This window comes from Serinus canaria, chromosome 3 (genome assembly GCF_022539315.1).
Source record: "Serinus canaria isolate serCan28SL12 chromosome 3, serCan2020, whole genome shotgun sequence".
NCBI lineage: Eukaryota > Metazoa > Chordata > Aves > Passeriformes > Fringillidae > Serinus > Serinus canaria.
Window position 1 is genome coordinate 1,288,152 of NC_066316.1, and position 18,332 is coordinate 1,306,483.

Below are 18,332 nucleotides of genomic sequence, written 5' to 3' on the forward strand. Positions count from 1 at the left end.
TAAAGAGTAAACCCATTGCTGTATTGCTCTAAAAGTTGCCTGAAATACAGAGTATCTTGAAAATGTCCCAGAGTCAGGACTGAGCAGGTTCCCCAGGACAGGGAGCTGCAGAGAGCCTCCTGTCCTCACACACCAACCCACACCAAACTGGCAGGGGGGGCACAATGGGGCACTGCAGGGTGGGCAGGATGCCAGATCTGCAGGAGCAGCAGGAGAAGGAACCAGAGTCCAGCCCACATTTTTAGTGCTAAAAAGCCTTAAGGTAAATAAGGATTAGTGCAAAACTGACATTTATTGCCACTCACTTGTATTTTAAGAGAATCTTTCAGACTCCTGAATTAAAAAAAAAAAAAGCCCAAATTTCTAACACATTTATCCCATAGCACTGATGAGCAGGGGAGTGTGTGTGTTGACACAGGTATGGAGACAGAATATATCTGATTTAAAGATGGTTATTTTTGGAACACAGCTGAAAAAAAAAAAAAAAAAAAAAAGAAAACCCACAAAAAAACCTTGAAAGCAAATGAGGGAGAAGGAAGAGCCAGGATGTGAAGCATTAGGGAGAAGTGAATCCAGCAGCACCCCAGGAGATCAGCCCCTCTCCCAAAGAGCAGCAAGGCTGATGTGCTAGCAGCCAATTTTGGACCCGTGCTAATAATGGCTCAGTCAGCAAAGCTGAAGCTGCACATTCAGCCAAATCCATGTCCAAGCTGCAGGCACCAACACAAGAGACTTGCTTCAATTAAAGAGCCAAAGAAGAGAGGGCAGGCTGGATTGTGGCTGTGCTCACTGCAAGCCCTGCTCAGCTGGGACACACACAGCAGCCCAGGAAGGGACTCCAGGGAATGTTGGACACAAGCTTTCCTCACTGAGCTCTTGAAATTGAACATTGTAAAAGCCAAACAGCCTCCAGCAGACAGGTCATGAAAATCTCTTGCATAAAAACTGAAATTCCCAATTTTCTTGTAACATTTGGCATTTACACCCATCTACAGCCAAAGCTTACCAAGTCTCAGTCCTTGGAAACAGAAGAGACCCTACAATCTCATCTTTGCAGCAAAGTCAGAGCCCACACTCAGCAGAGGGCAAGGAAAACATTCTCACATGAAGTAAGAGGCTAGGGCTGTTCTGAGTGCCTGAGATCTCAGCAGCACATCAATTTGGCTGACTCCAGAGTCACCCAGCCCCAGTCTCAGGGTCTCTGCCTTCCTCCCTTCAGCAATTGGAGCTGGGCTGTGCATCAAACCCAACTCCTCCATTTCTGAGCAGTGGGAAATGCTCCGAGATCTGTGTTTGATGTTGTACCATTTCCCTAATGGGCCTTGAACAATTTCCATGTTTTGAAAGCAGAGAGATTTCCTTTAAATCAGCAGCCTGATGGGAAGCTGACCTCCATGAAATATTTCCTCCCATTTTGACTGTCTGTGGCAATTCCCTGTCACTTCCCCAGCCTTCCTTCATTCCTCTCACACGCTGATTTTAAGTTGTTGGGAAAAACAACAAGAGCTTCTTCTCAAGTTCCCAACATCACCACGGTGCCTCCTGATGCCACACCTCAAACTCATCCATCACCAAGAGTGCAAACCCAGATTATTTGCTGTGCCACCACCATTACTGCACTGTCTGCCTCAGGTTCACTCCCCATTTCCAGGCTCAGGAAGAAGCAAAACCTCACATCTCCTTGTCCCAAGGGCTCCTCACCCAGATTCCCAGTGAAAAGATGAGCAGAACCTCCACAGAGCCATCTCCACCTTATCCTTAAATCCCCAACTGAAATACAACAAGCAAAAATCAATTTCTGCTCTCAAAAATCAGGGGCAATCCACTTCCAGCTTGGCACTGAGTTCACACAGGCAGGAATGGGGCAAGTTTAGAGCAAAACCATCCACTAATCAATTCCACTTTGCCTTCAGTAGGGGAAGATTGTCATCTGATGTCAAACGTGTCCAGTGGATAAAAAACTTCCCCAGTTGTGCCATTATTTCCCCTTGACACTGGAGAACGTGCAGGTGTTAATTAGAGTTTGGTTTTTATTTTTATAGAAGTCCATGGAGAAGCCTCAGGAGTAAAAGAGCACTGAGGGCACCAGGCAGCTCATACAGAAATTAAAAAAACCCAAAACCAAAACCAACTAAAAACAAACAAAAAAATCCCCCCAAAAAACCCAAACAAACAAAAGAAACAAACAAAAAAAACCCTCCACAAGTCTTGCTTATCCCTGGTAGAATGCCAGGACATGGACCTGTGTTTTTAAGGGTTTAAGATTTGGGGTTTTCTTGGGTTTCTAAGGGTTTAAGTTATTTAGGTTTTTTTCCTGCTTACATGCCAGGAGAGAAGTGTGAATACATGTTTAATGATGCAATTTTTTGGGGTTTCTAAGGGTTTAAGTCATTTAGGTTTTCTTCTGCTTAAAAGCCAGGAGAGAAGTGTGAATACATGTTTAATGATGCACTTGTTGGATGTTTTCAGGGCTGAGATGCACAACTGAGCAACCTTGCTCTTGAATAAATCAAGCCAAACAGCTGAGATTTGGAGCAGGTATTTTTAAACCTGGTACTAGTAAATATTCCATTCCCATGAAATTGCTAGGTGTATTTTAAATATTGATATATTAGCTCCAGTCTTTACTGTCTGTGTGTCAAGTGTGCTGTAAGGCATGTAGAGATGTAATGTAAATGTAATTTTTGACCCACAGGTCAAAACACAAATAGCCACCCAAGTGTTTTACAGCTCTGCTTCAAAAAAGACACAAAAGCACTCTCTTACATGAGAGGCAAAATCCCCAGCAGCTGGGAAAATGCCACATCACCTTCCACTTGGAAAGGGGCAACGGGGCTGCCAGAGAATTTACAGACATGCTGAAGCCAGACCTAATCCCACAGCCCTCAGGCTCCCCCTTCCCACACTCCTGGCTTGGCAGGCCCAAAGGAACTCAGGATCACAGCAGGACAAGGAGGGAGAGGAGCTTCCAAAGTCAGGAAAACCCTTCCCACCTTTCCCTTTGCTCCCCAGGAGTCCCTTCATGCCCTCTCAGAGCCCAGGATTACTGCTGCAGGCTCCTGTGCCCAGCTGCAGCACTGGCACCAGCTCTGCCAGGGATGCTCTGCCAGGGATGAAGAGCCCTGCTCCTCTCAAACTCCCCCTTTTTCCTTGGAAACCACAAAACCCTCAGTGAAGAGGTGAAAGGGGGCTGTGGGCAGGGGGCTGGGCTCTTTCCCCAGGCAGCACTGACAGGACTGAGCACACAGCCTCAGGCTCCATTGAGGGAAATACAGGGTGGATATCAGGGAATAGTTTATTGCAGAAAGGTGATAAAGTTCTGGAATTATCAACCCAGGGGGGTGGTGGAGTCCCCATCCCTGGGGGTGTTTAACAAAGCCTGGATGTGGCACTGGGTGCCAGCTGAGGGCTTGGGGCTGGGCTGGACTCAGTGATCTGAAGGTCTCTCCCAACCTGGTCACTCTGAGAATTCTGTGAAAAAACTGAATAGGATCAAACCTCTCTGCCCTGAGATCCCTCAGCCTGTCAGTGGGGCAGGAATGGCTGCCTGTGAGCATTCCTGTGGCTCCACCACCCATTTTCCCTCCAATGCCCTTTCAATCTGAGGCAGCAGTGGTGCCCTGCACACCCTGGAGCTGGAGCCCTTGGCTGGGCTCTCCATGCCCCAATGGCCCAGGGCTGAGGAGGGCAGCTCCAGCCTCACATCACCAGCAGGGGCTTCTCAACAAGCATTCCTTGGGACAAACCAGATCTTCCTCTGGTGACAGCAGGCATGAGAGGGTGCTGCAGGCTCCCAGAAACCAGGCACAGCTCAGTGCCTGCTCCTGGGGCAGGAGTGCCACTGGCTCTGCCTGCCCTGCGCTCCCAGCCTGCTGCCCTGGCACTGCAGCTGCCCAGCTGGCAAACCAGCATGTGCTGCTGGGAGAGAGCACAGCACACAGAGCATCCTCAGACTTTTACAGCCCTCAATGGACCCAGCACAGCAGCAATCAGCTGCTCTCCTCCTCTCCTTGCACAGCGGTGCAATCTCACTGAGGCAGTGGCTGAGTGTCCTCTCCCCACATCCTTCTGACTGCATAACAACTTCCAGACCAAGGAGGCAGGAGCAACAACACTCCAGCTGCCTGACAACACCTTTGTCTTCTCCCAGTCTGCCTGTGCATCCATTAATACATTTATCCATAGACAGAAATCAGTCTTAGCCTGGCTTTGCTGTGCTAGCTGGGCTAAACACACCAAATGCTTCCAGCCTCTGCTCATCTCCTCAAAAATGCTTTTGATTATCACTCCTTTTTACTCCAGCACACTCTCTCCACCTGGGTAAATTTTATCTTTCTTCCACACTCATGACCAGAATAAGAACAAATGGAAGAAATGGCATTCTGTGTTAAAAGAAAAAAAAAAAACAAACCAAGAAACAGAATTATGTTTTAGTCAGGTCATAAAAAAACAACCCCACAATGAATACTGTCTGGATTTGCTGTGGTTAAGAAATGTTACCCAAACAATAAGATAAGTAACAGACATAAGCTTGTCACATTAATTAACTTTTCTTTTCAAGTCCACGTTGAGAATCACTCAAGTAATAATATGGGATCAGCCAGCAGTCTGCATACAGATGAAGAAGAAAATATTCCAGAATCTTCAGCAATAAAAGAACTCCACGCTGAAAAACACAATTAGGACAAGGCAGCCCACCCTGTCCAGCAGTGATTCCATGTTCCACAGGCTCTGGCAAACAGGACCCACCCAGGGCTGCAGGGATGGCTCCTGCCCAGCCTCCCCTCCACACTCCTGCACCCAGGAACACAGCCCTGACCAAGGCAGCAGGCTTCTCCCTCTCCATCCCCTGCTCCAAAAGCCTTATCTTGCCACACACAGACAACAGCAGGCTTTGCTGGTGACAACAGCAACTGCTTAAACAAAATAACACAGGGAAAAAAGAGAGTGATCACACAGAGGGTGCATTGTCCTCATACTCCTTCACAGAGTTCCACTGTCATCACAGGAGGACTGCACACAAAGAGAAGGAAATTAAAGAGGATCTCCTATACAACCTCCTTTTTTCATGTGCTGGCAATCTCGCCATCAACACGGACCCAAACCCTCTGTAAGAGCAGAAAATGGCATTTCCTTTCCACTCCTTGCACTATCAGCACCCCAGCAGATATAAATTCACTTTCTTTAAATAGGCCCTGCTAGAATGGTGTTTAGAAACAAGCTTCACCTAGTTGTCATGAATTATTAACCAGAAAAAATCCCTCTTGTTCTTCACAGAGTCTTGATTTGCAAGTTTAAAAACCCAACTGACACTTCAACCTCTTGTATAAATACCTAACCTTTAAAAAAAATGCTCTGAGCATTAGAAATGCATTTTTTCATGAATATGAGAACAACAATTCTATAAATAGCCATTCCTCACAGAACTGCTCCGAGACATTGTTTTTACAGACAACAGTAGGAAACTGAAGGAGGCCCCAGCGCCAAACACATTAAAAGTGAAATAAACTCTCCAACCAGCTCTGGGCTTCCACTTATTCTTACAAAGGCCATCGTTCTTTTTTAGCTTATACAATTAGTTTATGCAAGGGAAGGAACAGAGCAAAAGGCTGCACTGTGTCCTGGCACAGGATTTGGGTTTACACTCTGGAGATCAGGCACAGCTCCTGAGGGCACTCACTGCCAGCAATCGACACCAACTCTGCCCAGCTCCCCACTGCCCACCAAAACCTTGCAGGAGCACGGGCAGAGGCAGGATTGCCATCAGAAAATGAGAAAGCACGCTCCCAAACAGACTGACTGCAAGCCCTGCTGCATCTCCCCTCCAAAGCACTCACAGGAAGATAAACAAACACAATCTAACACCATCTAACACAACAGGCTCCCTGTGTGCCTGCCCCTTGCATGGCTGCTGTCTCCTCCAGCTATTTCTGCCCTGCTACCTAAACAACATCACCAAGGACTCCAAAAACAGCCCCACAACTGGCACCCCAGCTCTCTGCAGCCACACCTGGGGGCTCTTTGGCACATCCTCATCCAAGGCCAGAGCTCAAGCACCACCAAGTTCAACACCAACCCCAGCAGGCAGCCAGCACAAGCACTTCCTTGACAGGCACTTGAAAATTCACCTCTGTAACAGGAGAAACTCACTCCATTCCCAGCTTGGATACAGCTTTCTGCAACACCAACTGCAACTCTCACCTTCTACACATTTATAGATAGACCTGGGTACCAAACAGCAGTCTCCAGGTGCTCAGGGAGCTAACACTCACTTTCTACACATTCTATAGATAGACCTGGGTACCAAACAGCAGTCTCCAGGTGCTCAGGGAGCCAACACTCACTTTCTACACATTTATAGATAGACCTGGGTACCAAACAGCAGTCTCCAGGTGCTCAGGGAGCTAACACTCACTTTCTATGTATTTATAGATAAACCTGGGTACCAAACCAGCAGCCCTCAGGTGCTCAGGGAGCTAACAATCACTTTCTACACATTTATAGATAGACTAGGTACCAAACCAGCAGCCCCCAGGTGCTCAGGATGCTAACTTTCACTCTGTATATATTCTATAGATAAACCTGGGTACCAAACCAGCAGCCCCCAGGTGCTCAGGGAGCTAACACTCACTTTCTACACATTTATAGATAGACCTGGGTACCAAACCAGCAGCCCTCAGGTGCTCAGGGAGCTAACACTCACTTTCTATACATTTATAGATAAACTAGGTACCAAACAAGCAGCCCTGAGGTGCTCAGGGAGCTAACAATCACTTTCTATACATTTATAGATAAACTAGGTACCAAACAAGCAGCCCTGAGGTGCTCAGGGAGCTAACAATCACTTTCTATACATTTATAGATAGACCTGGGTACCAAACAGCAGCCCCCAGGTGCTCAGCATGCTAACATTCACTCTGTATATATTCTATAGATAAACCTGGGTACCAAACCAGCAGCCCCCAGGTGCTCAGGATGCTAAAATTCACTTTCTATATTTTCTATAGATAAACCTGGGTACCAAACAGCAGCCCTCAGGTGCTCTATATTTTCTATAGATAAACCTGGGTACCAAACCAGCAGCCCCCAGGTGCTCAGGATGCTAACAATCCCTCTGTATATATTCTATAGATAAACCTGGGTACCAAACCAGCAGCCCCCAGGTGCTCAGGATGCTAACAATCCCTCTGTATATATTCTATAGATAAACCTGGGCACCAAACCAGCAGCCCCCAGGTGCTGCCCTCCTGCCCTGTGTTCCCTTGGGAGGTGGCTCTGAGGGGTGGCAGGGATGTGGAACTGGGGCAGGGCAGGGTGAATCAGGCTCTGAGCTTTCCCAAGCGCTCGGGGTGAGCTCAGCACTCCGGAATGTTCCGGAGTGGCCAGGGAGGATCAGGAGGGACTCGGTGACGTGGCCCACCAGGCATGGCAGGGAGCACATGGCTGCTCAGGAGGAAGGATCCAAAGGGAGCTGTGGCCTCTGGGAACTCTGCCACTCATCACAGACAAAATCCTCCACGTGCAGGAGGCAAGAGAAGCCACAAACCAACTATGAACCACAACAGCATCCCAAAGGGATCATTCCTGTCCTTACCAGGACAAGTGCACACCTCACTGGGCATCCCAGCAGCAGCACGGCTGGAATTCCCAAATCTTCCATCCAGCTCTCCAAGATTTGTGCTCAGGGATGAGCTTGCTGTCTTTGCTCTCCAGAAAACGTGCTGGTAAATGCCTGCCTGCTGTGCCAGGACTGCTCAGCACACCACAGAGAAAAGGAAGAACCACTCTGGAGCTGGAAGCTTTTCTCTTACCTTATTTTGATCTGTCCAGTAGAAGAAAAATCCCTGTGGGTCTGTTCTGAGGATAATTGGAGTCACAACAGTGGAGTCCTGGCAGAGAAAGGACAAACAAGAAATCCATGTCAGCACACAGAACACATAATTATGCACAAGCTGCTCTGCCATCCGTGCTAATGAATTGCAACACCCAGGAATCACCCTGAAGGTATCACTAGCTCTGAAAGGATTCAGTATCACCTGCCTCACCTCCCTTTTTCTGACACAACCCAATAACTGCAGGCCTGTCAGCACCCAGAGTTAGCCCAGCTGAGCTGGAAGAGGGTGAAGCTCAACAGGCAGAACACCCTGGATGTCAAACCAGAGCCCCCAGCAAAACATCACAGCTGGGTGTCCACTGCCCCTTGATCTGATCCCCTTCAGACAGCAACACCAAACACCTCTAAAACTCATTTGTGCAAAGGCTGAATTGGCCTAGAAAACATGGAGCAGCATTCCTTGCCTTCAGACTTTTGTCTGTAACTTTTGTAACATTCCAATATTTATCTCTTGTTTAATCAAACCATGAAAATCTCAGTAATGGGAATTTATCTGTATTCCACCTGACTTTCAAACTGGTTGAAAACCTGTCTAATTTGGTAACATCCTCAGCTCAGGTCACTTAAAACCAGGCCCATGTCTTAGCACAGTGAGCAAGGCAGCCTTGTCACCTAAAATTCCTGTTTTCTGAGTGAGGGACAGCAAAGCCTGACTGAGCCACAAGCTCTCCCCAGGCCTTTTCCACAGCTGGAGCTCATCTTCTCTCTCCCATCAGGCTGCCCTGGTGCCCAACACCAACTGACCCTGCTCCCAGCAGGATTTCTCCTCTCTTTCTCCTCTCTTTTCCATGGCATCCATAAAGACACTGCTGCCTCAAGACCTCCACCCATTTTCCAAACTCCATTCAGGAGCTGTGGAAGGGGCACAGAAGGGAAAAAGACAAAGGGACAGAAAAATTGCTCAAGGCTCAGCTCCCCAGGCTAAGCACACAGCTCCTCCTCAGGGAGGATTCCTATTTCTCTTGAGGTGCTGCAGGTATTTCACAGCTTTAGCATCCACCTATTTCCAAAGCAGGAATGTGTGAGGTCAGCCCATGTGGCTTTGAGGAAAAAAAAAAAGGGGCTGTAACAGGTTCAGGTTTAAATCCAACATATTTCAGAGTGGAGCAGAAGCACAAAGAAAGTTGATGGAAGTGACACAACACAAATCAACCAAATAAATCAACCAGGAATGTCCCAGGTGGGCCCAAAGCTCTGTCACTGACCCTTCATTAAAACACTGCCCTTCCCTAAGAGAACAGACATGCAGAATCTGCAGAATCTTATTTCCTCCCATTTCCTCCTAGTTTTTAACATCCCTTACACCTGAGAGTTGGACACTGTTTGAAGCAACGTGCAAATTTGGGTTTAAAATACATCAGACCCTGAAGGAATCTGTCTGTAGCCACAAGAGCCTAAAAAAGGGTTCTTAGACCTCCACCATTCAAAAGGAGGGGGAAAAAAAATCCCTTTTCTGGAGACATAACTCTCATTTTTGAGCTGATTTCCTTGTGTCATTTGCAGCCTGTGCATGAAAATATGAACTGAGGAAAGACCAGGACTCATTGTCCTTCTGCCTTGGGATGAGAGAGGAGGAACTGCAGGGGGAAAGGGAAGGAAGCGATGGGGAACAGACACAAAGCAATTCTGTCTAGGATGAACTCATTCTGCTGCTTCCTCACTCCCAACCCAAGGGTGCTGGAGGGCACACAGCTCTCAGAGCAATGTGTAACATGTCAACTAAACCCAGACTCAAAGAGAGGACGAGGGGAAGAACCTCCAGTATCCATCAGGAGGCCTAAAGGAAGCTTGATCCCAACAGGGTGAGTCCTGCTCTGGGAATCTGCTCCAGAGAGCTGCTGGGCTGTGCTGGGATTTGTGTTTGGGTGTTTGTAATTAACTCTGGTCTAGGCACAGCACAATTAAGGTGCTGATGAACAGGAGGCTCTGAGAAGAGCTCTGCACATGTACTGGTGCTAGATAATGGTGATAGATCCTCCCCGAGGAGGAGGATCCATCTCCCAGCAATAAAAGCCATGTGCATCACACTTTCTATGTTCTGCCAGGTAATCAGCACTCTGGGACAGCCCTGACATCAGGGCCACGCTCACTTCTGGGTGTGGAGCCATGGAAATCAACTTCTGGAGGCAGCTCTGCAAGCCCTTCCACCCACCCCAGAGCAAAGCAGAGCCCTCTGTCACCTGGGACAGGTCTCTTGCTTTTGTACCACTCTGCAAAGGCAGGAAACAATCAAAAGGACTCCTGAAAAAGCCTTCTGCAAGATACATTCCAGTTCAAGGCCCTGAAATAGATATTTGCTTCCACCAACACTGACTGCTGCATTTATTTACAAACACTGTTGGACTGGTCAGGGAATGGCTGTGGTTTATGACCCGTGGGACACACCTGCAGTCATTTATGAGCATCCTGAAGTCCATTAATTCAATTTGCTCACCCAAAGAGCTGACCTCATAACTCTCCTGAACAGACTGACCAACACACACAGCTCTGAACAAAAAGGTTACGGACAGAACACAATGGAAGGGGAGGAAAACAAAAATAACAAAATCGCAAGGACAAACTAATCAGGGGCAGACATTCATATCTCCCCTAGCCCACTCAGATGAAAAAGTGAGAATAAAACAGAAGAAAAAGCAAGTGTTGCCCATCTCTGAAGCTGAAGGGTTTGGAAATTTAAATGTGTAGTAGGGGAGCAGCCTCTATCCTCTATCCATCCCTCTGGGTACTAACAACCAGCCCCTTGAGCAGCAGGCCAGACTCCTGGGGCAATTCCAAGTCCATAAAAAAGGTCCAGGATGAGGTGAGCAAGGCAAAAACCAGCTGTGAGCAGAAGGGAAGAGCAACGAGGGGGTCCCAGTGCCTGTGGGTTACCAAGTGTTCAGTGCCAGCCTGGGTGCCCATGCCAAGCAGTGCCTTGGTGTCCCAGAGCCTGCCCCTGCCAGCTCCTGGCTGTCCCAAAGTGCATCACAGCCTCAGCTAAAGAGAACCATTTTCCTCAAGGGCTTTTAATTTCCCCTTTAGAAGTTTTCCACCTTCCTCTTGGCTGACTCGGGGCCAATTCTCCACTTTGCCTCAAAGGAGTAATGGGGCTGCTCTCTGCTTACTCCATTCAGGTGCCTCCAAATTGGCTGCACAAACCCAGAGCCTGCATTAGCAATATTCACTCTTTTACACTTGAAGGCAGAGGTTTCAACTCAGTGCCCAGAAGGTGCCACAAGGAGCTCTGGGATCCTCACCAGCCAGGCACAGCAGAACACAAGCACAGTGGGCAAACCCACAATTAAAGGGCTGCTTCAGGCTCTGATGTTAAGGGATGGGCCCTCAGACCACCTGTGAGCAAAAAGTGCCACCTCCATTCCATTGCTACTGACCAGGAAAGATCATCACACAAACAGAATTAGTGAAGAGGTAAAGCTTGGCTTGAGCTCCTTTCTGAGCATATTTATCAGAGCACCACCATGGCCTGGCTGGGCACACGGTGGAACCTTTCCCTGCATGACCACAAGCTTGTGTTTTCATCAATCACATCCAGGTAATGATGATAGCTCTTAGAAACAGCTGCAGTCCAAATTCACATCATTCTCCAAAGAAAAGCAGAGCAGCCTCTGTCCTCAGCTCTTCTGACTGGTGGGGCTCATGACACTGCCTTATTAAGGCTGGCTGTTCTTTCCTGGTTTGCCTCAGATTTTCAGAGACACTCAACATCCTCAAATACAACCTGAAAACTTTCACACATCATTATCTCACAATCTTCTGGAAAATTTCTACCAAACTGCTTTGAAGCACACAGCTGAGAAGTATGGACCCTTCTGGCAGAGGCAAAATACTCTTGAGCATTTCTTTCCCTTTGGCCAAAGGGCCTGAGATCTGGTGGAGCAGAGGGGTCAGACCTGGGGACAGCCCCCAAGAAGAGCTCTTGTGCCACCCCCAGGTCAGGTGGATTCCAGGCCTGGGGGAAGCAGAGAAGGAGCCAAGGACAAGGGACAGCAGAATTTGCCCAGGGCCAGCAGACCCTCAGCTGAGAATTCCAAAATACCCTGAGGGTACTGGGACTGAACAGGAGCACCCAGACAGCCAAAAGCAAGAACCTCCTCAGGCTGACAGCTGAACCACAGTGAAAGGGACAAAGTGCCCACCCCACCTGCAGTGAACCCCTGAAACAGTGTGGAAGGGAAAGGATTCCCTCCTTCCCCAGGGCAGAGGAACCAAACCTGCCACAGGGGAACAGCCTGCAAAGAGCAAAGTGCTGGGGAAGGTCACACGAGTGCTGCAAGGACAACATAAAACCAAACTGGAATGGATCTTACAAGTGTAAAATGAAATTCCCTTGCTCAACAGGAACATGCAAGGAGATATCCTTCACTATTACCCTGGAGAAGCTTTGGTGATGGCACCCCAGGACAGAAATCCTCCTTCTGCTGCCCAAACACTGCAGGTTCTGAAGGCCTGCCTTGAGTGGGATTTCTCACAAGTCTCTCCTACCCCACCCCATCTCCCAGCATATCACACTCAAGCTAATCAGCCTCTTACTGCATTTTTAGCATGATTCCCTAAATGCTGCAAGCTAAACAGCCAAGGAACAAAGAGAGAACTTTAGAGCAAAGGCAGTGAAATGCCAGCCAGGAAGGTTTTCAGCATGGCCAGAGTTCTTGTGTGATGCTGAGAAAATAATTTACACCAGTCTGCTGATCAGCACAAAGGCTGCCTTCTGATTGTGAGAGAACACTGGAATTACATTTCCACATTTCATTTCCTAATTTTCAGAGATGCTGAGCTCAAATTTGGCTGAAATCACAGGGGAGGCATTCTGAACATCTGACAGTGTGGCACTGCAGGCTGAAAATGAGGTCCAAGGTCTCTCATCACAGATTAAAAACTAGGAGATTTTAATGCTGGTCCTTTTTTGGATCTACAACAGAATAACTGGAAACTGGACAATTCTGTCATTTAATGGGTCTTGTGAAAATAAATTAAGAAGTGCTTATGAAGCATTTACTTTCTAATAGATCAAAGACTGCATAGTTAGAAACAGACTGCAAGAGTTAATTGAGTGTTAACTATTTCCCTCCAGGTTTGGTTAAAAAAACCCAAAACAGTCTTGAGCATTCACACACTGAGGTGAGGAAAGCACACAGTGCACAACCCAAACTCCCAGCTCAGTTCCCTCTCCCAAAGAATGCTGACTTATTCAGGAGTTGTTTTCTGTTTTCACTTTCCCATGTACCCACCAACCACTCCAAAGGGCTCCAAAATCCCACTAACAGAGATGCCATCTATGACCTGAACACCAGATCCTCCCAGGCAGGCATTTAACCCATCTGCAGCAGTTCCAAATCTTATTTTTCCCCATACTGGAGTTATAAAGAGCTTTCCAACAGAGCCAGCCAAGTTCAGGCTCTCCAATTACTAAAAATTAACTCTTTACAACTGTAAATTCAATCTCCTGCGTTGCAAAGGACCAAAGCCACAACTTACACTCATTCAGATAAAATACTTTGAAGCAGCCCAGAGCTGATACTGGTTTACTATATAAAGATTAGCAGCAAAGAAGAAACAACAAAAACTCTGGAATGCTGGACTTGACCTCTTCACTCCAGACTGAAAGTGTTCACAAAAAAAAAATAAACTCTCCAGCTTATTGTTTTAGTTTTATACACACAGAACAATGGTTTCTCATTTTTCATGTCCTCACTAATGTACTGGAGTGGCAGGCTTGTGCAGTTTAAAAACAAACAAAAAAAGGCAGGGGGGAAAAAAGAGTTATTTTAAGTAACTTCTGAAAAATTCCAAGTTGTTGATTTGTTTCATCTCAGCCTGTCCATAATAAAGATGCTCTGATGTTATGTTTACTTGGAAGGTTAAAGGGGATACTCTTGATAGTCTTCTCTAAAACATCCTAAACAGAGCACTCACTCTGTCTGAATAAAGCATTTGTGAGCTCAAAGTGCTCTAAGAGAAAGGCATTAAAATAAAAATTGAAAAGACCTGGGTTCTATTTTGCTGCTCACCTGGGGAAGTTCTGCAGCCACTAAGCAATGCTACCAGCCAGGCTTGCTGCACTAATCCAGTGCTTAGAAAAAAAAAAGATGGGGCTAGAAAATTGCAACCCTGGCCCTCAGTTTAGGTAGAACTCACCTTAGCAACACACTTCACTTAGAAGTGAAAGTAAATAGTGTGAGGCACAGAGATCAGTCCAAATCTTTATGCACAGTACATATTATCACTGGGGAAGATAAGAAAGCCTTTAAAGCAAGAAATGAAAACAAACCTATTTTTGAACCTACACCATCACATTAACTGGCCAGAGTGTGCCAATTCCAGCTCTCAGGGAATATCAGCTCAGCTGTGCTCTGCCTCCTGAGCTACTGACAGCCTCAGTTAAGTCTATTCTGTTCCCACTACAGGCCAGACAAAAACAAGGGAAGAAGTCAGCCAGGGCAGATTGCAGCCCTCAAGACAGATAATTCCTGGGAGAAGTTGCTCTTTAGACTCAAGTTCCCTTACCCTTCTCAGCCTAGCAACACATTCTGCCACATTAAACTTAAACTCTCACCAAAGCAGTTCCACCTGTGAACTTAATTCCATTTATTTATTAACCCCTTGAAACCCTGCTGGGGAAGAGCTGCTCTAAGCACGGCAGGGGGATGCAGCCAGTCCTTCCCCTGGTCAGCTCTCTCCAGGAACACAAGGCACAGCTGTCCAAACCAGCAGCCAGCAGGCTCAGAGCCTCTCCCAGCACTCGGGGAGAAGCAGCTACAGAGGCCCAGCTCAAGAAACAGTTCAGCCGAGCTAATTGTCTGACCCAGGCACACACGGGGACACAGGCACAGGACAGACCAAAGCAGCCAGCCACCTTTGTCTTCCACAGATCCCAAGAGCAGCTCTCTGCTCAGTGCCTTGTGAATCCAAAGCTACACACCAAGAGCATCACACCATTCTGAAACTTGCTTTCTGACCTGGAATAGTGTCACAGAACACAACACAAACAGTGTGAGGAGAAGCAAAGCTACAGGACAACAATGAACTGCTTGACTTCAGTGCTTCACACCCCGATCCCCGTGGAATTTGTGAGCAGTGTATCAGGCACTGGATGGGGGGGGGGGGGGGGGGGCAGCATCACATCCAATCCTGAGGCATGAAGGAGTGACTTGTCCTGCAAAGCCAGAGCTTTTTAACTGACCCTAATGCTGTCTCAATTCAGAACTGAAGAGGGTGTGCAGAGGAGATGGAAGCCCAAACCTTCCCCTGCCTGTGACCTGGAGTGGCTGATGTGACCCCCTCCCCAGCATTTCCCCTTCCAGTGCACCATCCCCCCAGGGCAGGGGCAGCAGGCACTGGATGGGGCTCACAGGGACCCACAGCAGATCTCAGTGCTGCTCCTCAGAGAGGGGTCCATGAGGACTGTCAGCCCCACATCTGCTTCAGCACCTCAGCCACTGGCCAGGCACAGAGCCAGCAGAGGCTCAGGAGGGGAGCTCCACACCTGGACTGGCTTTCACATCTGCACCTCCACAGCCTCTGTCAGGCTGCTCTGCACTCCTTGCCCCAGTGTCCCTCCCAAAGCTGGCAAACACTCTGTGGTGCTACTCCACACAACACAGCATTCCTTCTCAACACTCTTGTTTAAAAGCTTCCAGCATTCCCATTTAAAAATTCTCAGTGGTTTAAAGCTCAGCTAGGAAACTTTGCTTCGGGCTAAACTTGGTACAAGTGGTAAGAATTCAAAAGAACCCCTTCTGCTTCATGAAGTACAAAGCAAAGGCAGTAGGACCATCTTTAAACTACAACCCAAAACAGCAGGGAAGGGAACAAGGGGAGGACAGAGCTGCCCCAACGCACAGGCATGGAAGAACTGAACTCCCACTCTCACACACAGTCAGAAGAAATGGTGAATAACAAACATCAGAGTGTGAGCCAGAGGAGACTCCCTCCCCTTGAAACCTTGGACTTGGTGGGGCTTCCACTGCTGAGAATGCTACAGGCAAGGCAGGAGGGCTGAGGGGTGGGAAATGTGCAGAAATGCACACCATGCACAGTCAACAACGAGTTAAGGCCAGAATTCTTCACCACGGTGTGCCTAAAAAGGCATCACCTTTCACAGGGCTGCAGTGAAAGCACCACAGGACTCAACTCAGTCACACACTCCAGGTAACACCTGTGGGCTGCTGAGTAACACCTTGAACCCAAAACACAGATCTTTCTCCAGAATTTAGCCATGTTTTATTAGTGCAGCTTTCAGGTTTACAATTGTAAATCTTTTTACCAACCAGCCTGTAGCAGGCAGGTGAACATCCACTGTGAGTGGAGAACTCCTCTTCATCTTTTCATTCTATCTATACATTTATTGTTGGGGAAACAGAACTCTAATAACTCAAACTGTTGGCTGAGGGCTTGGGCTTTCAGTCTGGAGACTGAAATCACTGTTAGCTCGACCTCTGCATACACACACGGAAACGCCTTGGTAACTTACCAAAAATAAAACAATAACTGCAAACGACAAGGCTGCCTTTTCCTACCCTAAGGAAAATGTCAACCCAAAGCAAACGTTTTCTCATTCAAGCCTAGCTCCTAAACGTGCAGAACCTGTATCAAGCCACTGTTTGGTACTGCAGACAAGGTCAGTTTGCTGAGGCTTTCACAAACGTGTTCGCTTATTACTGTAAATAAAACTTCACACCACAAGTGGTTTGGTTTCTGATGTTCTCTTTCTCCTTGAGAGTGTTTATCACAGGTTTACAGGGGTCAGGCTCACACATTTGGCTGCTGGACAGGCTGAAAACAGCGGCAAAAGAGCAAGATATGACAAGCCAAGTTCCACCTGTCCCTCCAGGTGTTGCCGTGGACGCCTTTAGCACAGCCAAGCTCACAGCAAACATACAAGAGCTCTGAAACAACTCATTCTCAAAAATCCCCCTGGCATTCAGCTTGTCTGTCTTCTCTCCCAAGCATTTCTCTGCCTCAGCTCGAGTCTCTCGATGCCTCTGTGGCCCAAGACAGCACTCACAGACTTTCTGGGGCACCTGCTCCTCCCGCACAACTGAGACACCAACAGCCAGGGCTGGACTGCCGGAGCAAAGCCAGCAGAGAACTCGTCCTGCTCTCCTTCTCGGCAGGCTTTGGAAATGACAACTCCACCTGTTTAGCTCTCCTGTCCTCCCAAAGTGTCCCAGGCACAGCCAGCGTGCCAGGGAGGACATCCCAGCTGCCCAGCAGCTGCTCTACCAAAGGTGAGGTGGAAACCACACTCCTTTCCTACGTGAGGCTACACAAATGTAAAGGGCTGGGAAGCAGCAAGCAGTACAGGGAAAGCAGATGTGAGGGTGAGGCCACTTCATGCCCTAAGGAGCCAAGGAAGAAGAGTGTCTTCTGCGGAGGGAGTAAGGTGACCAAGGGTACCCGAACCGTGAGAAAACATCAGGGCTTGACAACTCCACCAGAACGAGCGAGACAGCGAGAGGAGCAGGAGCCAGAAGGAAAAGGAGAAGCTGGGAGGAGGAGACGGGAGATGGAACGAGAGACCAGGCAGAAACAACTCTGTTCCGAGGACAGAGGTGGCAACACGCACACCGAAACGCGGCAGGCGGGAGGGGAAGGCGCTCCCGACAGGAGCCAGCCCGGCACAGCCCGCACCGGCCCGGCACAATGCCACAGGACAGCCCTCGCACAAAGTTTGCCCGGCCTTCGGCCGCCGCTCGGCCCGGCGGGGCAGGGGACACCTCCGTGCCGCCCGCACACGGCCCGCAGCCCTCCCGCCCCCATCGCCCCGCCGGGGGAAGCGCCGGCTACTCACATCGTCCCACTTGACGAATTTGACGCCTTTCTTGAGCGTTTCGGAGACGCAGACGGGCTTGAGCTGCAGAGCGTGCACCCCTGGCTGTGCCCCGGCCATCTGCACCGCATGGACGCGCTGGCTCTGCCCCGGCGCGGAGGAGCCGCGGCAAGCGGCCGCTGCGGGAGGGACGCCGGAAACCCGGCGGAGAGGCCGGCGGAGGCGCCGGCAGCGGGCAGGGAGGCGGCAGCCCGGGCGGCGAGGGCGACAAGGCTTCACTGGCGCTGGCCCAAGGAGCTGGCGCGGCAGCGGCCGGGGCGAGCCATGCGGCGGCACATCCTCTATATACCGCCGGCCCGCCCGCTCCTCGCACACACACGCACGCACGCAGGGCACGGAGCCGCCGCGCTGCCCGCTCCGCTCCGCTCCCTCCCTCCTCCCCGCCTCACCGCTCCTCCTCCCGCCCCGCCAGGCTCGGCCCCCGAGGTTCCCCCGCGCCCAGGGCAGCGCCCGCGGCGCCGCGGCGCCACCTCCCGGCTGCCGGCACCGCCCGGCCGCCTTCCTTCGGCACAGCACCGCCCGGCCGCCTCCTGCACAGAGCAGCCCGGCCGCCTTCCCTTGGCACAGCACCGCCCTGCTGCCTCCTGCACAGAGCAGCCCGGCCGCCTT

General features: G+C 49.3%; 1 protein-coding gene across 1 annotated transcript in view; it reads right to left on the reverse strand.

The window, feature by feature from the left end:
• The window catches only part of PLCB1 (phospholipase C beta 1), a 323,846-nt gene extending 305,801 nt beyond the window's left edge, over positions 1-18,045 (reverse strand). Inside the window, exons 1-2 of the mRNA XM_030236244.2 lie at positions 17,685-18,045; positions 7,812-7,889 (exon numbers count right to left, since the gene is read on the reverse strand). Of these exons, the coding sequence (XP_030092104.1) occupies positions 7,812-7,889; positions 17,685-17,783 (177 nt within the window). The 5' untranslated portion in view covers positions 17,784-18,045. The remainder of the gene's footprint in view (positions 1-7,811; positions 7,890-17,684) is intronic.
• Positions 18,046-18,332: the final 287 nt, after the last annotated feature.